Here is a 23,890-nt window from a genome sequence, read left to right on the forward strand (position 1 = left end):
AAAATATCATTACCTGCATCGTGCCCCCTTCTCTCAGTCCCCTCAGTGGACACTGGCACTGATAAGCCTACAAGAAATACAACAGGAAGTTTACATTTTTATGTTATGATTTTAGAACACGGGCTAACATCCAAAGTGATGGGTGCAAAATCACTCACGTTGTCATACTTCAAGCTGCTCTAAGAATCATTAGAGCAGACAGATTATAACTTAAGTGCTGAATGGAGATACTGTCAGTCCCAAGAGTTACTCACGTCTATGACCTTCAAAAAAATCCATACTAAAAGGTGTACTATTCGACAACAACAATGAAATTCAACCCTCAAAGAACCCAAATGAAGTTTTGTATAAGGTGGGGTCTTTTCTTTGTGCATTTGATGAACAAAGAAGTTACCATAAGCTACTTTGTTTTTATTTTCTTACAAGTAATTCTTGTTTTATGAAGCCTAGCCCTATTCCCAGAAACCAATGGAGGGTCAAGATTATAGATATAGATGTCAGGCTACCATAAGGCCCTAAGGAGGACTGAAAGATCACAATAACAGTATCTTCCTCATGGATTTTAATATTGTTCTGAGAATTAAATGTGTTAGTGCATCTAAAGCACAGAACACAGCGTGGACCATAGTGAAAGTGTTGGAATAATGTTAAGTGGTCAAAGTTGGTGTTTCCATTCCACTGGAGGTCCAGGGAAAATGAGTTCCAGGAACGTAAATCTGGACAGTTTCAAGGCGGTGTTGTAGCAAATGATGACTTTTATAAAGATGTGGCTTCCTATTCACTTCCTGCCACTATCAAACGCCACTTTTTCTTAACTTCCTGCAGAAAAGAGGTTGAGCGAGGTAGGCAGTGCGCATCTGCTCCCAACCGCGACTGAACCTATGACTGGCCAACGGTCTCTTTTCCTCTGCTTCCGGGCTGTAAGTGGATGCTCTGAGCAGTTGGTTGAGAGTCGTATGTTGAAGAGCTTTTGTTTGATTGTGAGGCAAGGTGGAGGGCAGCGAGCAGGTGTGCTCTTTGTTTCCCTACCGCTCCTGCTTTATTTAAAACCAGCACACCCAGACAGCCTGTGGGATTGCTAACGGCTCACGTCTCAGCCCCGTGGACTCTGAGGGTGGAAATGGGTAGCAGAGGTAGGTTAGGCCCGCCCCCTCACAGCACTATCAGTCATTGCTCAGTTGTCCAAACTTCTCACAGTCAGGAACCACCTCGCCCAAGTGCCACCACTCATCGTGCTGGGCTTGACTTGCCTCAACCCCGGGGAGTTCAGTGGCCCAGTGGGTGAAAGGCAATGGACTAGTGGAGAGAGTCAAGAAACCCCCAGGACCGAAACTGTTGTCTCGATTTGTCAGGTATCCGACTTAAATAAGGTAAATATTACATAGGACATGAGCGTGTTGTCCTCGCAAGCCACTTCCTTCGTGAATATGGTCACGCTTTGCCCATCATCAGGTTAGGGCCGGCAATCCATGGTAGAGATGCTTTCAAAGAAAAAAATGTTTGGGTTTTTGGGAATTACTGAATTTTTTCCCACCACAAATGCCAACAATTGCCAAATTCATTGCTAAATTTCAAAAAGCATTCCCTGGTATTAAAACCATCATTTTCCAGAATATCACGCAGCCCATTTCAATGAATGGAAGATGCTGTTTCTTAGTTTCTGGCCACCAAAGCTTTGCCTTACCACTCACAACCAAGTTGAATCACAGCATGTGGATGGTAGGGAGGTTCCAATGGCTTCCTGTTCTGGAACAATGACACCTACAGAATGGAGCCTAGGTACAAATCTGCAAGTGTGTGCTTGCTATTGTACTTGGCAAAGGACCCCAGGACCCCTCCACTTTGATCCCACTTCTCCTTGGGAACTCTGGTAAGGATATGCCTAACCCTTAGCTGCACTGCTGAATGTCTTTATGCTACTCTTTGCCCACGAGCCTAAAAGAAACAAGACTAAAGAATGAGAGCAGTGCTGTACAGCAGGGAAGCCACGTAAGAAATTAAAACTATGCACTAGTAGGCAGAAGACCTGAATAGACACTTTTCTCAGGAAGACACACAGAGGGCCAAAAGGTACATGAAAAGATGACTAACATCACCAATCTTCAGGAAATGCAAATCAAAACCACAAGATATCACTTCACATCTGTCAGAATGGCGATTATCAAAAAGACAGGAGACAGCATGTGCTGCTGAGGATACAGCAAAAAGGGAACCCTTGTGCACTGTGGGTGAGAATATAAATTGGTACAGCTACAGTGGAAAACAGTATGGAAGCTGCTCAAAACTACCATATGATCCAGCAATTCTGCTTCTGGATATTTATCTGAAGATTACAAAAACACTAACTCAAAGAGATATGGACACCTTCATGTCCATTGCAGCATCATTTATGATAGCCAAGACATGGAAACAACCTAAGTCATCATTAATGGATAAATGGATAAAGAAAATGTCATGCAATGGAATATTACTCAGCCATAAAAAAGAAGGAAATCCTGACATTTACTACAACACAGATGGACTTTCAGGATATTGTACTAAGTGAATAAGTCAGATAGAGAAAGGCAAGTACTATATGAGCTCACCTATAAGTAGAATCTAAAACAAAAAGAAAAACCAAGGTCATAGACGTAGAGAATAGACCACAGGTGGCAAACACAAGGCCCACAGGCCGAATCTGTCCCTCCACCTTGTTTTATCCGGCTGGGCATCTTGTTTCTACCTGGCAGCAGGGCCAAGCTCCTTGCCCCTAGTTAAGGAGTAGGTACATTTATACGGCCCTAAAATTACATTTGGTCCTTTGAAGGCAACCACGAAGCTGATGTGGCCCCCAGTGAAAATGAGTCTGACACCCCTGGACTAGGCTAACATTTGCCAGAGACAGCAGGTGGGGACGCAGAGGGCAGGATGGAGCGGTGTGAGGGGCGGGTAAAATGGGTAAAGGGCGTCTAAGGTGCAAACTTCCAGTTATAAAATAAGTAAGTCCTGGGGATGTAATGTACACCATGTTGGCAATAAGTAATACTATGTTGCATATTTGAAAGTTGCTAAGAGTGTACACCTTAAAAGTTCTCATCATAAGAAAAAAATGTAACAATGTATGTGATGGATGTTAACTAAACTTAAGTGTGCTGATCATTTTGCAATACATACAAATATCAAATCATGTTGTATACATCAAACTAATATATATTACATATGAATTATACTCAATTTAAAAATTTACAACATGGAATAGTGAACCAATTTAAGCCATTATGTGTGTCAGGGTGACTTGATAAATTTAAGTCTTTGTGATGGCTGTTTAGGAGAACATCTAAAAATACCCCATTCACAAGCCATCCATAAAGAAGTTACATAATTTAAAAAACCATACGTTGAGCAACTGAGCACCTACTCTCTACCAGGACCCAGCCCTGCAGCAGCCCAAGGTCTACTGATTGATTCAGACATGGAAAGAGACATGCTACATGGACAATCACTCTGTTACTCCAGAAAGAAATCATTGTTTCAAAACCAAACCCTGGGCAGCAATAGGCCCGAAGAGATTCTTGGCCAGAAGCTCTGACCTTTGGCCTGAAATTGGTACTGATATTGAAGTGCCTATAAGGAAATAACCATGTCTACCAATTTCTTATAATTTATCAAAATCACCTTCCTTCCCAAAATTATCTTCCTTCCCATAGAAATGGATAAAAATTCTTATTTGTGTACTGTACAGGTCCAGGGGAACATTTCATACAGGGAGCAGACTCCCGGAAGTGTTTCTCAGTGTTTTAAGCTCCTTCTCCTTAGCTTCAGGTGAGGGTCCTGCCTCGAGCCACAACAAGCTCACAGCGAAGCTGCAGGATATTTGAAAATTTCCAGAGTAACAGTTGCATGTCAGACAACAGAAACTACTAATGCCACTAAGCATTAAGTTCTTTGAAACTCACTATTAATAAATGGCACTGCTAGGCATTTCTCTTGGTCTAGGGAGGGGCAAAGTTGCTGAGACACAAAGGCACTGTGAGCTGAGACTGCTTGGGAACCTTGGGAACGCGGGAGGAGGAAGCTCTCTCCATCAGTCCTCAAAGTCCTCAGCAAGGGGCTTAAGAGTGCCTCTACCCTCCATCTTCAAAGGGAGTGGCTACGGGAGACTTGATAGTTTTTGTCACATGTGACATGCCACTGTGGGTTTAGGAAGAAGAGATGGACCTGCCGAATCAGTTAGAGAAAGCTTTGTGATGCCTCTCAACCATGTATTATGTGCCTAGCCTGTAACAGGTGCTCCATAAATGTGAGCAGTAGCAGTGAGTGGGAGGGTGCTGGTTGTGATTATTATCTTTAGCCAAACTTGGTTGACTTAAAAAATTGCAATTTCTCTGAACCTATTCTTTTGCCCTTTTTACCCCAAGAGCAAATCTTTGCAAGGAGCCATAGAGCTTAACAAAGTTGAGTCGGCCAGTCTAAGTTACAATACATACACAAAGAAGTATGAAAAACTCAGTCTTATCCATGCACTTGGGGCTGCCAGATGTGTCTACATACCCCATACAGAGCCTACCATGCAGAAGGCACCATCTCAAGTCGTCTAGTACACAACCTGCACAACCCTATACAGCCACCCTGCTCAGTATGCTGAAGTCCCATCTGATAGGTGGAAAATAGGGATGGGTGTCTCTAGCCAACAGTCATGTTCATTACTGGGTGAATGTTCACACAGCACCACCAGACAAGTGGAAATGGGAACTCAGGCAGCAATGAATAAGGCCAGTTAGGACACCAGTGGGGAGAGCTCCCAGGTTCTCACTCAAGAATGCTGGGGTGGAGGACTGTCTCCAGCCTGGCAGGTGGCAGAGCACCACAGTTTAAGCAGAACAGTAGTTGTGAGGACCAGGCACGCAGGCAGAGTCTTGGGCAGCTGGGGGTGGGATGGGGGCGGGGCAGCACTGAGATACACTTCAGGTACCACTTGGTAGTGGGACTAGGGCTTTTAGCGTGCTGCCAGCTTATGCCAAAACAAGTTCTATCCCTAGCATTTTAGATCTAGCAAATCCACCCATTCAACAGGCCCAGCTGGCTGGTAAAAGTAAGTAACAAACACCAGCCACCATTGGAGGCATTCATCCATAAGCCCCCTCCCACCTCATTTCAATGTGTGCTTCATCCTAATTGGTGAGTCTCCTCCAGATTTGCTCTTGACTCCCACCTTCCCACACTGTCTTGCACTCTTCCCACTCCCCCGGAACTGCCTCACCCACCAAGCTGAGCTAGCTTGCTGCCCACCCTGCTGTGGAGGCCCATCCCTGCCCAGCAGGCAGGGAAGAGCCAGTCCTGCCATGGAGGGCTTTCAGGGCCTGCTGCTAGTCTATGCACTCAGAGACTGCAGAAAGGAAATACAAAAGCAATACAAAATCGCACACCTATATAAATCGTTAGCATTTTCAGAGTGACTGCTTGGCTAATGAGGAGGGAGGAAACTTCTCCCATCCTCTCCCAGGGTTTGTACTACAGGGAAGGAGGATTTCTGCCTGACAGAGTAGAGAGGCTGAGCACTTTCTCATTTGAGAGGAGTCTTGCAGGCGTTGCTTCAGACCTGCACCTCTACCCTCCGCTCCTTGCTAGCTCTCTCATGGGAGGGGCTGCCCCAAGCACTGGACTGGAGCCTGGCCATCACTAGGCCACGATTGCAAGGGGCAGGGTTGCTGTCCTCTCATGCAGCCTTCTCAGCTCGCCTCCTCTCAGCTTCCTGCCTGTGTGTGGTCACCCCACCCTTGCCTTGGTCATGCTTGCGGTTCCAGCTACTTGTACCTGGGCTGGCTGGGCAACTGGACATAGAGTCTGGCCACAAGGCGGATATGGGAGGCCTCGTTTAGGTTGTTGTGACTCAGCCCTGTGTTCTACCACCCCTTACCAGAGAAACCCTACAGTGTGTGTGCAGTATGTAAATTATGTATGTAATTAACAGAGCACTTTGTCCCAATTGAGCGGTGATTCTTGCTGGTAGGGCACCTTCATCCAGGAACAAGTTTGGGGAAAATCCCTTCCTTGCCCACCTCGATGGAGCAGAACGTCGTATGACACAGCTAGGGCACATATAATTAGCTCCGTTTGTGAGATGGGGAAACTCAGGTCCATCTGAGTTTATTGAGGTTAATGGATTTTCCCAGGGTCCCAGAGCTACTGCAGCATAGCTGTGCCTTGACCCGAGTCTTCCACATCTAAACCTCCTCTTACTGCACCGCAGCCGCTTTGATTTTAAGCAAGAATCAGTGCCCTTCTCTGCCTCCAAAGGCATACTCGGTGGAGAAGCAAGCAGACGTTCTCTTCACGGCAAGAACAGTCCAACATCATATGCACGCAGCCTTGTGGAACAGCTCGACAACTTGAGCTGCCAGCAAGCCCCGGAAACATCCAGAGGAGGCAGGTGGGAGGCTCTGTCAAAGCTTGTCCTCAACCCAAGGAAGCTCAGTTCCCAGCCCTCTGGTCTCACTCATACCTGAAGTCTCCTGTGCACAGCAGAAAGTCTGTGGAGGCACTAGAGGGCCAGGAGGAGTGTGGACCGGTGCTTCTCAAACACGAGCACATGTCAGAATCACCTGGAAGGCTTTTTGAAACACTGAAGGCTGGGTCTCACCCTCAGAGTGTCTGAGGGTGAGGCCAAAGATGTGCATGTCTAACCATTCCCAAGAGGTCCTGATGCTGCTGGTGCAGGGACCACACCTGGGAACCACCTACACATAGTGACTTGTCTCTTCCCAGGGCCTGGCTGACTGCCCCACACGTGGCAGGTACTCACTGAGGAACATCACGAAGAGGAAAGCAGCTTCTGTCTCAGGCTCTGTTTTAGACCCAGTGTGGTATGAGTTAGAAAAATAAGTCTGCCCTCTAAAGACAGACACAATTCACGTACATGTGCTTAGAAAGATGAGACGACCACATTCCAATTATAATAAATCCCCCCAGAATAAAACAAAGGGCTGACCATGGGCATTGCAGGCTTCCTTGGGAAGTCTCAGGAGCTTATGCTTTCTGATTTGCGGTGCTACCATCATCGTGCCGTGGACAGCTGTGCAGCTGTTCAACTGTATGTAGTCTCAGTCCTACAGTCAGATTGAGCTGCTCCAACCTAATGACACGTGTGTCCTTGACCACCGTCAGGTCACTCGGACAGACAGGAATGGCTGCAGCAGGCAGTTACGGCGATGGGTTTCAGTGTGCAGGACTTACGGTATCAAAGACCCGTGAGCTGCTCAGCTACACAGAGGAATCATTCGAATAATGATCATTTTTCACTCTCCCCCCTCCCTTGCTTGTTCAAAGAAAGAGCCCTTAATTGCTTCTTGAACTGCACACAAGTGGGCCATTGACTGTGACTGTAATTCAGCACAGAGAAGCAAGGAAAACTCTGAAACAGATTTTGTCGAGGCAACGTCTCACACGGAGAAAACGCGACAGCGGGATCAGCAGGCACGGGGCACTGCTAAGTGGAATGAAATCATCTTAAAGAACAGCTTGGGGTACTCTCAGCAGTTGAAGTGATCTTTAGTTGTAGATGGCCCTAGGTGTGATGGTGGAGCTACCTGTTTTAAGTGGGGAGGGCGTGGGAGGGAGAAAGAGAGGGAGGAAGGATATCACATTACGGGTGACCTAGCAGATGCAGATAGACTCAGGTTCCTAATGAAGAAGACAGTGTTTAAGGAAACCAAAGAACTCTGCAGTCGGTCATTTGCTATTTACCGTCTTTCTACAACCACGTCTCAGGCACAACATTACATCTTGAGAAGTCTGAGTCATTTCCTTCAGTCTAGACTGCGCGTACCTAGAAAAAGGGTTATGGACCAGGTGAGGAAGAAGCTGGCTGCCCCACTGCCCAGTTCACAAGCCATCCTGTCAAAGCCATGGCCACCACTGCATAGGCAGCACTCACTGTGGGGACTAGAAAACAGATGCCTATAGCTGAGAGCCAACTGCCAACTGGCTGTAAATATTTCTCTCCGTGTTTATCTAAGGATGCAGATCTTCCAAGGAAATCACCTTTTCAAAAATGTGCCTTCTTCCTTCTGTCTGCTGTTAGGTCCCTGAAATGAAAATCGATGCCCAACACCTCTCTGAAGCCCCCCACCCTGCTCCATGCAGAGGAGTCTCTTCTTGAGTTCCATTTGAACTACCCTGCTCGGTAGCTCTTTCATGACTATCGCCCGTGCAGACCGGCTCACTCACCTCACTGTCCCACATCCCCTGCGCCAGGAAGTGAGGGCCCCCACTTCTGCCCTCCACATAGTAGCGATGTCACCTTCTCAGAGACACTGAGCTGCAATGCTGTTCGAAAAGCAAGCCTCAGTGAGGAGGGCAAGGCCTCTCATACTGGGAAAAGCCTGCTACCCACTTCCCAGTAAAGCAACTACTGGACAACAAGGAGAGTAGCTGATAATAACGAGCATCTATTGAGTACTTAGTCTGTGCTAATTTATACTAAGAGCTTTAAAACAGTTTCTCTCGCTCAGTCCCCAAAATAACCCTACTAGGTAGATACTATAATATTCCTGTATTATTCCTATTCCTGACTTTACAGAGAAGAAGAACCGATGCACAGAGAAAATAAATAAATTATCAAAGTCATAGCAACAGTGGTAAACTCATGATTTGAACCCACATCTGTCCGAGTTCAGGGTCCAAGCTCTTCCATGAATTTAAGGCCAGAAACCATGCCACAACTGGGGCGCATCCCACACAGGGCCACTTTGAAGAAAAGGCATGTATGTTCATCCATCTCACAGAATCAATGTCTACACACTGGGCAATGAGTTGTTCTTCATATGCTGTTTCTAAACTTCACAACAACTCTAAAAGATGAGCTGTTTTATCCTCACTTTAGAAAACCCCAAGTCCATGTGACTGAATAACTCGCCTACACTTCCACAGGTGGTATATACAGGAGATTAAATTAGAAAGCCCACATGCTTCCTGCTCTGCTTTCTTGGTTCCACTTGTCCAAGACTGCCTTATTCACCAATTACCGATTTATTATCTTCTTCCCCCTAACTAGTAAAAGAAAATAGTAACTCAAATCCAGGACTATTCTAAGACCGTACCCACGAAGATATTATATACTCTGAGCATCAAAAATGGTGCCACCAATTCATTTAGATGTTACCTTCCAATTCTCAAATAAAATGTACTCACCTTAAAAAAGTGGTAAAATTGAAAATTATTAATCGATCAACTAAAGAGATGTGCCTTATTTCACTACCAGATCTTAGATGCAGTTCTCCATCATTCCTCTAGTTTGTAAAGCTTTTTCCATGACGTAGCCTGACTTTATTTCCCTGGTGGCAGGCTCTGCTCTCTCCTCTCCAGAAATCATCATCCCACTTGCATAATTAAGGAGCGTATGAGGATTTCAAGTATTTCTTAAGAGTAGCTAAAGTTCTCATAAATCAACTAGTTCATCTTCTACTCAGTGATCTACCCAGTTTCAGAAATACTATTAAAAAATGCCTGAGTCCAAACATCACTGTTGAGTTCCTACCAAACAGTTACAAGAAGGGTAGAAAGGGGACAAGAAGTAGAGTCGCACTTCTGTTAGCAAATGTGTATTGAGAAGGTATAATATGCCCGCTCTTCCATAGACACGGCAGGGCTGCTGAAGGGTAACCTCACCCTCATCCTCAAAGAGCTCGCAGGGACTTAGGAAAGGGAGACGCTCAGATGAGACAAACTAATGAACGTGTTCCGTGAGTTTCACTCGGCCCTGGGCACCTGTGGATGGTGATGTTGAGGAGCTCGTGTTCTGAATCCAAACTCGTTTGAAACCTGGCTCCGTTGTTTTCTTTTCTGTGCAACTGTGAGCGTGCTATTTAACCTCTGGAGGACTCAGTTTCCGTTTACAAATGGAGACAAGAGTATTTATAACAGGGTAGGAAGGAATAAACAAGTCTTTGAATTTTTATTTATTGATTTTTAGAGAGAGAGGAAAAGCAAGAGAGAGAAACATCGATTTATTGTTCTACTTACTTATGCATTCACTGGTTGATTCTTGTATGTACCCTGAACGGGAATCAAACTCACAACCTTGGCATATCTACAAGATGCTCTAATCAAGTGAGCCACCCGGCCAGGGTAATAAGTGAATCTTGTATATAAGGAAGCCAGTGTGTGACCAGCAAATAGCAACAATTATGAAAGTCAAGGATAGCACACAGCTGAACAGATGAAAGTGGATTCACCCTCCACATGGCAGGCGACTCAGGAAGCCACTAGTTATTCAGAACGTCCCTGTCTTTCTTCTCCAGGACTTTGCACACCTTTGTTTGGTTGCAGCTTCCACTTCCCTAGCTGGAACCCCATGCACATTTTACTTGGTTAACCTCTACTCATCCTCCAGCCTAACCTAAACTCCCATTCCCATTTCTTCCTGAAATTCCCACTCCATCACAAGAGTGATGACTCATCCCACATACTCTCAAAGCACCTAAGCTTACCCATATCTCAGCACCTGTCACTCGCTTCTGGGAGTCCTGTTTTCTTGCCTGCGGCCTCTACCAGAGTATAAGAGACTGGAAGGCAGGACCATGTGCCAGGGCTCTCTCCCCAGCTCCTAGTACAATAATGGATGGTAGCAGGTGGTCAGGAACCATTTGTTTAGAAGATGAATGAATGAACACAAATAGACACCATGTCCAAACCTGTACAAGTCTGCCCTAAAAAAAGCACATGGCTCAAATGTGGCATCAAATTCTGCTGTCCCATCTTATGCCTGGTAGCATTAAATCTCTGGACAAGAAAAAGAGGTGGTTGTGGTGTCACCTGGAGGCCATCCAGGACATCCGCTGTTTGTCCTGCACATGGTGGATGTAGAGTACCTTACAAGGCTTGGCTGCCTGACTCTTAGTAGGTTCACCACTGCTAGGTATAGGTGTGAATATAGATGGGATGCAGATGTTCATTCCAACGTCTGGCATACATAAGTGTGGGAAGAATTCGAGTCGGTCAACCATTAGTAACAATATCTTCTCGCTCTCCTGGGAGCTGTTTGGGATTTTGGCTCCATCCTGGCCCCTGCATAAAGAGACCGGGATGGGACTGCAGCTTCTAGAATTACAACCATTTTGTCAACTTGTCATTTGACTCACTGTCTGGCTGGTGCCTCTCCCTCTGGGTCTGGAGACATTTTGAACAGGAAGAAAGCAATAAAGTGAACAGTCACGGGGCCGATGAATTCTGCAATCTTCAAAGCACCTTGTTCTGTCCCACAGTACATACATATTTCTGGTAAGCACCATGGAGAGCCTCACATCTGTTCCCTCCTGCACTGCTGGGAATCAAAGCATTTATCCCCACGAGATGTTTTCTGAAGGCCCAAGGGCACTGAGCCATCTTATCCTCACTCCCTTGGCGAGCTTCCCTGCCTACATGAAAATACCTGAAAAGGCTAACTTTGTCTGTTCCTTATTGCCTTAAAAATAACAGTACTCTTAACCTTTAGGGATTTATATTTGGAAAAGGGAAACGAACTAGATACAGCTTATAAAAAGGCTGGAGGGTGAGTCATTTTTATACTTATTTATAAATTTGGGACTATATATATATGTGTATATATATATTTTTTGCAGACACTAAATATGAACTGATCTCATTAATCACTTCTCAGTGTACATACTTTTTTCCTTGGTTGTATTTTTTCTTTCAAATATAATAGTGGAGTCTATAGAAGGTGCTAAAATCCTACCTAATCAACAGCATAACCAGGATTTATCATCAGTAATTAGTTCGAATTAGCCCTGAGAATAATAACCAGAATTCTGTAAAATTGGGAGACAAAAGACAATTTTTAGATCTCAGCTGCATCACTCCTTCATCATTCCCCAAACGTGGGGCTGACACACCGTCGCCTCGCAGGCGGGCCGTGGTGATCACAGGCAGCACGATCTTGTAAAGGGCTGCACTTCACAGGACCTGACATCTTCCCAGTTCCTCATCAGGTTTGAAGGGAAAATGCCAATGGGGTTGCCCTTTCAGGGAAAAAGTTACTCCAGCATATTTTTTTAATGTTAAATCATACTTATAAATAAATCTCCACCTATTATTTCCTTAGTTTTCTTTCGGATCCTAAGAAAAGAGGTAGAATATGAATAACTGACTTGGTCAGTTTACTATTGAGTCAAAGAATCAAACAGTGTTGTCATTAGAAGAAACTTAGAAAGCATCTAATTCTTTTTTATCGAATTTATTGGGGTGGCGTTGGGCAGTAAGATTACCGAGGTTTCAGGTGCCCGGTTCTATAACACATCATCCGTACACTGTGCTGTACATTTGCCACCAAAGTCAAGTCTCCTGCAGTCACCATCTATCCCCCCTCACCCTCCTCCACCTCCCCCCACCCCTCTTCTCTGTTGTCTGTGCACGTGAGTTTTGGGGTTTTATTTTTAGAAAGCATCTTATTCTAATCCAATGTATTCATTTGACCAATGAAGAAAGGGAGGTGGAGAGGGGCTGAATGAATCTCCCCAGATGACAGAGAATCACCAAACCAGGTCTAGACCGAAGGGCTTCTGACTCCTTAGGTGCCCTGAATCTTTAGAACTCCATGCTAAACAAAATCTTTTTCCCCAGCTTTCCACATGAAGCCAGCGTCTCAGACCACAAATGCGTCCCTCTCCAAAAGGTGTGGAATTGCTATGAAAGCTGTTTCTGGTGGCTGAGCGTGGTGCCTGGCCGGTCACCGCAGGATGCCGGCTCTGTACTTCCGCAATAGGCAGACAGGACCCATGTCCCTTCCCTGAGGCCTGACATGGCTTTCCTGTCCACCCCACAGCGTGCGAATGGGTCATCAGCTTTAGTAATCGTGACCATGTTACAAAAATTCCAGGCAGAATCCATAGGGGAAGATCAGAATCAGGAAAAGTCTAGTTCCCATAGGTGTCACAGAAGAGCCGAGCCTCCTTCTTTTAGCTTATTTGGATTTGAAGCGGGAGTTTCCCCAATACAAAGCCACGCGAGCCCACAGACCTGCTAGGACAGGGGAATTAATTCCGTAGCCTCTCCAAATCTGAGGCTGGAAATCTCTCCGTGACCAAAAACCCAACATATTTTACAAAATCCTTTGGTGCAAGAAAAGCCCAATGTAAACAGACCCGAATAACCCAGAATACGCTGTTGCCGACACATCTGCTGCAGTGTCTGTTCATCTGGACAGGGATTCTGGAGTGCTCTAGGCTAACAGGGAAACTTAGAATAGGGGAATGAAGACCCCTCAGCCCACACCCCCACCACCTCTCCCAAGTCCCTTCTCCCCTCTGGGGATCTTTCCTCTCCCGGAAGTGAGGTAGAGTCAGCCCCACTGTGCCGGACAAACAGAACACTGGACTACACAGACCTCTCTTGACTATCGAGTCCTCGAAGGCAAGAAGAAGAATGGAGAAGAAACGCACACTCACACAGGAATTATTTCTGTTTGGCTCAAAGAGATATTAAGAGCACATGCAAATACCCCAAGCCACTCCTACACGGACAGCCTGGGGCTGTTTCTACCCCTTCGTGGTATCGCCAATGTTTGAAGCCCAGGACTTGGCTGGGTGGGAGCGGGCAAGCAGCTCTTCAGCATGGGGACGAGTCCCTGCCACCAGCCTGAAGGGAGAGACATGTGAGGGTTGAAGGGGGCTCTCTCACCTTAGACTGGCCCCATGAGAACTGCCTAGGCCACTCCACTCACCTGAATTTTCTGCCAAGCCTCTCAGTGAAGGCAGACAAATTATTTCCTCTACTTCAGAATGCTCTGGTCTATTGAGCTCTTTCAGGGTTCATTGAAAAAGCACAAGGTTCTTCCAGACTCCATTAACCATGCTTGTGAGAAGCCAGTTGGGCTGGACACTCACTCATCCCACATGGCAAGAAAAAGCCTTCTAGGTACCAACCATAGGGACCCAAAGTCAAAAAGTAGAAGCAAGCAAGTCCATAACCTCTCTGGGAAAAGCAAAACACTAACTTGCTGAGGTCTCTTGTGAAGCCCAAGGATAATCACAAGAGATGGATAATGTATTTGACCCTTCAAAGAGGTGCCTACATATCGGGAAATATCTGACACTTTCCTGGGATTTGCCGTATCTTTTTAAAAGCGTGTAAGTGCGCGTGTGTGTTTGTGTGTCTCATTTTCTAAATTTCAAGTATTCTATCGCCAGTTTGAGTTCTCTTGGCAGAACCTTCAAGTGTTCTCAGTAACAGATGCCTGGAGGAGAAGGATGCTAGGAGTTCTGAAACAGAGCAATGCACAGAGTTGGGGAAGCAGCTGCTCTGCTCTAGTCACTGTGTATACAACTTCACCCAAAGTGTTTAGGAAACAGATCATTCTGGAGCCTATACCACCTATTCAAAATGCAGGCCCTTTCAGTTCCGCTCGTCCTTTTCTCCCTATGCTGTTTGTTTTTTGCCATGAGTTTTAGCAATCTGTTTACGTTGTGTGTGTACACACATGTGTGAGTGTGTGTGCATGTGCGTGTTTCCCTCTGCAGCCTAGCTGAATTATCCCCAAGTGACTCTTAATCCTCAACAGTAATTCCCAGTGATTGCACTGACATGATGATAACAGGGAGCCCATTCTCCTCCCGCCCCTCCTTGCTAAGCTCAGCCAAGGATGCTCCAGGGAGCTGTTTATTTAAAAGAGGAAGTTCAGCAGCAGGGTCACCAGGCTTTTACACAGAGAGAGGCTGCCCAGGGTAGGAGGGTAGCTCGCAGTCACAAGCCCTTCCCTTCTTCCTCGAACCCAGCATCTCTCCACCATGGTGTGAATGCTGGTGGGCGGACATTGGTCCCAAGTCATCACTCTTTCCAAAGCCTTTGCTCTCCCTGCAATCCACCTAGACTGGCACTGTCACTGGCCAGAGATCTAGACAAGCTGCTGCATGGTGGGCAAGTTACCTGCCCTCAATTTCCACAACCATAAAAATGGACAAGACAGATCTGACGGGATGGCGACTCGACTCCAATAGTTCTTGTCAAACTTTCACTATCAGTAACAATAATCGGGTGGCCTTGTTAGACGGTCTTGCAAAAAGACCTCGTTAAAGGATTCCTGGGCCCACCTGCAAAGATTCTAATTTGTTAGGCTGGCCACAGGGCCTGAGAATTCGCATTTCTAAGTTGCTTCCTGGTGATGTTGGTGCTGCAAGTCTGAGTGAGGAACACACTTTGAAAATCACAGGCCCATGGTATCTTCCACCCCAAATATTCCACTGCTCCGTCCTTGTGCTTGGGGGCCTAAGAGAAATCAGAACTATTTGGCCCTGGTCTTATGAAGAATTCCACAAAGGGCTACAAAGGTCACAGGCCTCTCCTTCATTTACACAGTTTTTCTCTTGTCCCCAACTCCTGCACAGTCATTTGCAAAGACAAGCAGCAAAGGCAGGGGTCAGGAGTGCTACTGGCGTAGCTTTAAGCTGTCAGCAGTTGCTACACCCGTGAAGGCATCTTGGAAACCATTTGAAATTATAAGATGGAAATAACTCAAAATAGCAAAACAGGAATAAGAATAAATCATACAGGCTCCACTTGCCTAGGCTGTTATCCTGGGTCAAACTGCATAAGTCACCTGGAACAGTGCAATGCAAATTTGGTAGTATCACGTACTGTTTGGAGAAGCATAAAAAATGACTCCAAAGCAATAGAAAAAGAAGTATTACAAGGTATACTCTTAGATATTTACCTTGCTCATAGCTCTATAATCCTTTTCAAACTGCAAAACCAGAGACCTTTCTGCTATTCGGCAACCTGACCTTCACCTGGAGGTGTCTGCAAATTCCTGCATGTGTCCATCCTCACAGAGTGGAGGGGTCCCGTGTGAGACGGAGGAAGCACTGGGCTGGTGATGCGGGGATGATGTCTGAGAAAAAATTCTGGTTCTAAGCTCCTGCTTTTTAGATGCCTAAATATTAGTGCCCATCGGAAAGTCTAGTTATTCAAATACAGTAGGGCTCAAGCTAAGGCAAAAGTTTAAGAGAGACCTTAGAGAAAATTATTGAGAGTAATGTCACCAGACCAGTATATTTCATAGATCCCCTCCCTTTTGGAAATGTATGCTGCAGTAAGCCAGTTACTAGAATGTACTGTATGCATTAGATTACCTAAAATCAGATAAATATTAAGAACCATCGCACTAGGATAAAGAATAATTTTTTTTTATTTAAAATCTTATACTTAAAATTTGATCTGGCCGCTTTAGAAATTATCAAATGGAATAGGAGCCAGATAAGAGGTTTATTCCCAAAAGGTCTAAAAAAATTTTTTTCATGAATTTCCCAAAAGCTGTTTGAAAGATCCATATTTGTTTGAATCAGGGGTTATCCTGCAGTCTATTTTTGTTAGTCCAGTTTCCCTGGAACACAGCCGCTCTCTCACGTTGATGAACTGTCCCCTGTCACTCTGCTACAATGGCAGAGTCGAACAGTCACTAAAGAGAGCAAATGGCCCACAAAGCTTAAATATTTACCATCTAGCCCTTTACAGAAAAAAAAAAAAAGTCTGTAAACCCTGGTTTAAATAATAGAAAGGAAATAATGGCAGCATTTAAACCTTAAGACATGATACATGACATGCATACTCCAACCAATTACCTTGTAAATTAATTACCAACCTGCTGGATCAAACGCCCTATCTACCAATATCAGAATCAACTCCTTTTTCCTAGCTCTCAGTAATGTCTCCAAATGTAAAGTAACAATGCGTTGAAATTCACTCAGCTGTTCAACAAACTTTTGAAAGCCTGTTCTATCCAGAGCACTAAAATCAATCTAAGTACTGAAAATTTATACATACCCCATTATCCACCAAAAAAATAAAAGCAGAGCCACACTAATTACAAATTTCTGTATGTGATTTGAGTCATATAAAAACAACATACGAGGAAGGGGGCAAATGGGTTTTTAGAAGCCATAAGTCTATAGTTGGCAGATAAAATGCCATCTCAGACAATCACATTTGATTGTCACTAATGTTAATATACGTCGATAACAGTCTAGCACTGCACACCAGAGGTTAGCTTTACTGCTTATATGCAGATGTTTGCAGTACTGAATCTCTGCCATAACTCTGTGGGAATGGCATTTTTTATGTGTTCTGCAGTGAATTTATGGCCAGCGAGCCATAAATGTTATAGTTCTTCAAACCTTTTGCTTGTGGAGATTGTCACAGTGCTTGAAAAGTAGGAAGGCACAGATGTCTTCCCTTAGCAAGGCCATTTTCAGACCTGCTCAAGGATATAGCCTATGCCACCTCCTGAAGTGCAAGTAACCTGTATTACCAATGCCGCCTGGATTTGAAATCTCCCATTATTGATTTGGTTCAGATCTGCAGAGAGCGCATACAGCCTCTATGTTCCAGGTGCTGGGCTAGCAAGGCCCTGAGACAAGGCCCTTGACTTTAAGGCACTCCCACGGTGGCCCAGGTGACAGGCCAGATGCACAATACCACATGGAAAGTGCTGTAACAGAGCTACACAGAGGGCCACAGGAGCTCTGCCCAGACAAGAGCAGAGGCACAGACAAGAGCTCCTGGAAGACTGCTCTGAACCAAGGCTTGAAAGACCTACATAAGGAACAGAAGCAAAAAAAGTTCTCTGTGTATGTGTGTGTTGCTCAAATAAGAAAAAAACACGAACAAAGCCACAGCTACAGGAAACTGGACGATTTCTCCCAGAATGTCCACAAAGTTTACTAATGGTATGGCATCAAGCGGCGGGGGCTCCGGGGACACAACTGTGAAAAGAGCATGGGCTTGAGTGAGATATATCTTGGTTCGAGTTCTAGCTTCATCACCTACTAGTAGTGTGACCTTGAGTAACATCCAGAATTTCCATAACCTCAAAAGTGCTCATTGGTAATTTGCATCTCGGAGGGCTGGCACGAGGATCAAGGGAGATGATGGCTGAGTTCTAAGAGCAAAAACATCTAGGGAACTGTCACCTCACAGCAAAGTCACATGGCAGAAATACACTCCTTCTATACAGCAAGAAAGGGCCTTCTTAAAAGAGAAGTTAAGGATTTTTAAGAAGTCTGTGGCCAGCCTCTTCCATCGGGCTCTGGAAAATGACAGAAGGAGTCATTTAGGAGAGAAACTCAAAGGCAGAGCGACGCTGCTTGAACCCCCCATGTTCCTGGGTCATCACCACAAAGTAAAAGACATGCTGTCAGGGAGATGACGAATCACAGATACAATTTTCACCATTCAAACTGGCAGCCCCACGAGGCACCTTCCCCGGAGTCTAAACCCAACACAAGCTCTGTGGGTGCCACGTGTCCCCAGGACCACAGGGTGCGAAACAGACTTCCCCTTGAAGGGACACAAAGCCCGCTTCTGACACACCAGGAGCTACATGACAGACGCAAAGGTTCTTTCCAGAGAAATGAATCAGCACCTCAAGCATAACAAAAAGAATTAATTTAAAATTTTCTGTTAACATGAGCTGTGCCAGTTTCTCTTAGGGAGGACAAAAAGCCCCTACTGACGATGAGTAAATGTCTGTGCTCTGGGAAAAAGTCAGAGATTAGTGGTTACTGTTCACCAAGGCCTTCCTGGATTCTGTGTGAGAGGGGACTCCCAGGGAGAGCATGGGCGATGCTAACTTGGGAAATCATCCGGATTTGTGCAACCGTATCCAAAGATATGGTTCTGTTCACACTTTCTTGCATGAACAACACAGGCATGCGTGTGCGCGCACACACACAGAGAGAAAATGGAATAGTCATGTCTGCGGGGTTGAGACCCAGAGCTTCTATAAACACAGTACAAAGTAGAAGGGATGCCTTTCACATGTCTCAATACCCAGGCCACCCTCAGAGGCTTCTCAACAGTCCCTGGGAAAAAGCCCCAGGGGCCCAGGAAGAGAGTCTTAGTATAGGAACAAATGGGGAAAATTCCTCCTAATCAGGACATTTTCCTTCAAAGGATTCAGAGTCACAAATTTTATTCATTTGGTTGTTTTTTTTGTTGTTGTTGTTTTTTTCTGGGGGAAAGGGACAGGCAGAACCATCCAGCTGCAGCAAACACCACCTGGGCAGACTCTGGGCCCCTGGGATCAGGGCTGGCTGCTGGGTGCCTCTGCGGCCCACCAGTGAGAGTAACGACAAGCAGGGGCTCCAAGTGTGCCGCTGGGGAGCCATGCGTCGTCCCACTGTTGGTAAACACAGCTTTCCAAAGATGCATGTTTACAAAAATTCAATTGCCACGTTTATGATCATTCCGAGGGTGGATCTAAATAAACAAAGGAGCCACGCAAGGACAACCTCTAACTACAAAGCCTGGGGGCTGGAATTCTCTATCCCTCTAGTCCCTACTCCTAACATTCAAAACACCAAGTGGAGCAAGCCCAGAATCTCCTCCCAAGGGACTGCTCTGCTGGAGGAAACTCTCCATTCTTGACCTCTAGCAGGCCAGAGAAGGAGGAAGGAGTTTTCCCTGCAATGGAGTGAAGCAGGCAGAGCTCCAGGCACGAGCTGGGTTCTGCAGACTAGACCTTTCACCAATACTTCTAGGTAAATCACTGTTAGGACCTTAGGGTTTTTTTGTTCTTATTTTTGTTTTTTCTTTTTGGTGTGTTCACTGAAGTGTTCGGACCAACTAAATGATCCTAAAGATTCCTTCCAGCTCTAAGTTCATTCCATGACACTAAAAGAAAATAAGGCAAATCAAGTTGTCCCCGTGTAGATGCAAATGAGGCAGTTGTCTACACGGTGTATTTGAAGGCTCTGAAAAAACATGCAAGCCTCCACTGGGGATCCCTAAAAATCTTGCCACCTCGTGAGTCTTGGATGAAAGACTGAAAACTGCTAAAATGTACTCACTGAGTCATGTTGGGACGTGTGACCATTAACTCATTGTCAGCCACGTGGTCATCGACAGGAAGTCAGCTATCCCATCAGTCAGCCAAAGGTTAAGTAACTTTTGTTGGGGCAGGAAAGGTCTTACATCTCCAGCACAGGAAGATGTCAACAGCCACAGTTCGTACACACTGAGATGACTGTGGAGCATTAGACAAAACGGGGCAAGAGACAGGCCATTTCGTTCCTGAGAATCCCAAATCTCTCCTGAGCAGGAGGGATCCACGGTCTGCCGCTCTTTGTGATCTGATGCTATGATGCGCTTCTGTTTGATGCCTCTTGTCAGCCCTAAAATGCCCTCCAAAATTCACTGCCTCAACACACGAAGTCGTTGGAGAGTTTCAAAGCAGCCAAAAACAGGGTCGGAAAACCTCGCTGTATCGCTCTGCCCCTCCTGTTACCTAAAACGGCCGCTGTTCCGTTTGCATAGGCTTTTCTTCGGCAGATTTACAAGGTAACATCTGCTTCAGAAACAGATGTTTATGCCAGAATTCTCTTCTGCTCATTAATGCTTTTCCGGTTAACATCTAACTATCTCACTCATTAGTTCTTAATAATACTTTTTGTATCCGAGCCATGCCAAGTACGCGCTCTGTAGAGCTCTGTATTATTGTTGCTTCTGTCGCTGCTGAATTACGCTGCTGAATAAAGGAAAAGTAAAAATAAGCCCCTCTAAGAAGGCTGCTATGTGTCAGAGCTCTATCTTTGTGAACTGAACAAGCTGAAATCAATTAAAAGTGTGTGTTTAGAGAATGCATCTCAGCTGTCTAATTGCACCACCTCTGCTTTAGGGCCAAAGTTTGACTCCCTGCCAAATTGCCATCAAAATGGGCATCCATTAGCGCTGCTACAACTGCTACTGCCTGAGTGCGATTCAAGGGCTTGTTTAATGAAGGAAGCCCAGCACGCTCTGGGGCTGGGTGCACACAGACTCCCACCTCCCAATCCCACTAGGCTCCCCTGCTCAAACAAAGGACACTGCAAAGCCCTCTGGGAGGAGGGTCCTGGGGCTGAGTAATTTACCTCCCCCCTCCCCCCAGCTTCCTCAGTCTGACAGTCTTAGATTAACTACAGGAAGTCGTCACAAGATGTTCTCTACTGATCCACAAGCAGATACATGTGAAGAGAACTCCTTCAGGAAAAGCAGAGTCAACACACCTTTGCTGAACAGTGCCCCAGATCACTAAGTCAGACACGTTAAGAACTATTCCTGAGGACTCATATCCAATTGGAAAAAAAGAATCAGGCAAGCTTCAGTGTTTCCTGATTTGTAACACAATGGCATATATTTAAATTTTACTTGAAATACTTTGAAAAAAACATTTTAAACATTTGATGGTGGTCCCAAGACTGGCTTTCAAGAAGCCAACACCATTGTCAAACAACTGATTCAGCCAAGAATGAAGTAAGCTAACATTGGTCTGTGTGATAAGGGAAAAGCTAACCTCCAGGGAACACGGGCCAGCACAACGTATTGTTTGGGATCAGGAGAAAGAATGCTTAATAAATCATCAATAACAGTTTCCATGGTTACAATAAGTGTATAGTCACCTATATTGTTTAGGTTGGTGTAACCAGTCCTATAAGGAAGAAATAATCAAGGATTTTGTTGATTAGCAAATATGAAACTCATTTAATTTAAAGGAAGGCTGGCAAACTGAATGAATGGTAGGAAAGAAGGAAGGAAGGAAGGAAGGAAGGAAGGAAGGAAGGAAAGGACAGAGGGAGGGAGGGAGGGGAAAGAAAGAAAGAAAAGAAAGAAGAAAGAAAGAGAGAGAGAGGAAGGAAGGAAGGGAGGGAGGAAGGGAAGAAGGAAGGAAACGGAAGAGAAAGGAGGGAGGGAGGGAAAGAAAGAAGAAGGGGAGGAGAGAAGAGAATAAGATTGAAATTTGAGCCTAATCAAACCAACTTAGTCTCCAGAATCCATGGTAGCCAAAGACTCACGGTCCCAATGAATTCCACTGGAGCTCCATAATATGCTCTGTTCTTTCATAGTAGGCTCTTTCCTTTCTGCCTAAGCAGCTGCTTTTCAACAAAATTACTCAGCAAACACTGTTTTATCAAGTATGAATCAGATATGCTACTCTGGAACCTAAACCCACAAAGACTTTTCCCCATAACACTACATAATAATGAAACATAGAAATATTGCACTATTGCTGCCAAAAGAAATGGAAAAATATGAATGAAAATGATTGCTGGGTGTCTTCCATTAGATTCCACATAACAGTCTCCATTTGCTTAAATCGCTACAATCGCATGAACTTACACATTGCAAAATGAAATAAAAGCACGTTTTAGGAGAAAATTAAAATGTTATGAACTGCCTGGGGTGGTGCTGGCATTGTGCAAGGAATGGTGAGTACTAACCACAGTCAAAACTTCAACAGATACCAGCTGAGGTTTTGAAGCAACTGCTTAAGGGAATTCAAACTAGAGCTATGGGAGCTTCTCCACAGCTCCTTTCACTGGGCAAATCCTAGAGAAAGCTAGAAAACCATGTAGCTATAGGATGAAGTAGGTGCAGACCTACTCTGACATTTTACCTCCAGCCCTTTTGCCATTTAAACAGTCCCCATCTCCAGATCCACCTCCTGTACTTGCTGTGAACACTGCTACTCAATTCTCCTGGACTTCCCTCCTGAAGTGCATATTACTCATTGCTTTCGCAGACTCTCTGTTAGACTGATGGCTGGTATCTCACTCAAGGGACTCAGGTCACAGTATTTACTCAGTTATCCCAGGAAGAGACAAGTGAACAAAACAGGGCAATATTCTTCCAGGTGTAATAATTTTCTGAAACCCCAACTAGAAAGAAAAGTTTTCTTTCCTATGACCAGGCTCCTTTCACTATACATGCATCAGTTGCTATGAAAGAACTTCCTGAACTCAGAGCTTCTCTAAGACACAGCTCAAGGTCTTGGACTAGGTGGCTGTCAGGAATGGCATCTGCCAAGGGCACCAGCCAAACAAGTGATGTAGACACACAGCCACGTGGTAAATTATCTGAGCATTACCCCTACGCCTGGAGACTCCAGCCAACAATGCAATCCTCTCTCCACCACCGGTGGCTGGCAAGTTAAATTTTTTCATCCTTATACTCAGAGTTTACACTGGCCATGGGGAGATGCAGAAAACCATTTGGGAGAGGGCCCACACAGAACAAATTCCACAATACGGTGGTGACTCCAGGTGGCTCAACAGTAAGCAAGAGTGCTCATCTGGACAGTGGGATTGTGGGTCCTCCTTGATGAATGCACCTTTCACGCCAACCCCTGGGAGGTGGGGACCAGAGCAAAGCTGGTCTCCTCACGATCAATCCCTTCACAGCCCTCTCTGAAGCTAACAAACTGCAAAGGTAAGGAATGAGCAAAAGCATCATCTTTCTCTTGCTCCACGAGGTCTATGTGCCGTCACCTTGCGTGTGGAGTCGACGGAGGTCCAGCACTCCGTGAAGCGGGGTTTGAGCAGGGAAAGACTGACTGAAAATGAAACAGTGTCTCCCACACTGGTGGGCCACAGAGGACAGAGGTGACTTCAGGGGGAGAACGGCAAACTCCCCTGCTTCTACTGCCAGCTCCCACAAGACACAAGATGGCCTGAGACCTTTACCAAGGTTCAACAGAGCCCAGGGCTGTGCCTCACAGTAGGACTTGGACACAGGACAGAGCCTCATGCTGATGAATGTGGCAGGTCCAGGTGTGGTACTCATTGGTAAGACCCAGCTCTTTCTCCGAAGGATAGAGGATCAAGAAACATCCATTCCTGGGGCAAACGTTCCTTTAAGTGAGTGCGCAAAAATACTGAGACTTCCCTAGGTTCCAAACAGACCTCAGAGTACTGAGAATTTTTGTCTATGGAAGGACCTATACATTTAGATGGCTGAGACTCACCCTCTAGTTACAGGAAGCAACATCTAGGCCATTAAATTGGCCTCAAAACAGTATTTTCCTCTTACACACTCTAGTTAATCAAATATGACTACAAGGGAATAACAAACAGAACCCATGTAGCGGATATTTCAGCAGTTGCTGTCTGAT

At 45.4% G+C, this 23,890-nt stretch overlaps 1 protein-coding gene across 4 annotated transcripts in view; it reads right to left on the reverse strand.

The window, feature by feature from the left end:
• RORA (RAR related orphan receptor A) overlaps positions 1-23,890 on the reverse strand; it is a 697,355-nt gene that overhangs the window by 542,145 nt on the left and 131,320 nt on the right. For 3 of the 4 annotated variants that reach the window (XM_053927992.2, XM_053927991.2, XM_045201388.3), the window contains exon 2: positions 14-67. The exons of the other annotated variant lie outside the window; for it this stretch is intronic. In XM_053927992.2, the coding sequence (XP_053783967.1) occupies positions 14-67 (54 nt within the window). The remainder of the gene's footprint in view (positions 1-13; positions 68-23,890) is intronic. 4 annotated transcript variants of the gene reach the window in all.

Source organism: Desmodus rotundus, chromosome 7 (genome assembly GCF_022682495.2).
Source record: "Desmodus rotundus isolate HL8 chromosome 7, HLdesRot8A.1, whole genome shotgun sequence".
Lineage (NCBI taxonomy): Eukaryota > Metazoa > Chordata > Mammalia > Chiroptera > Phyllostomidae > Desmodus > Desmodus rotundus.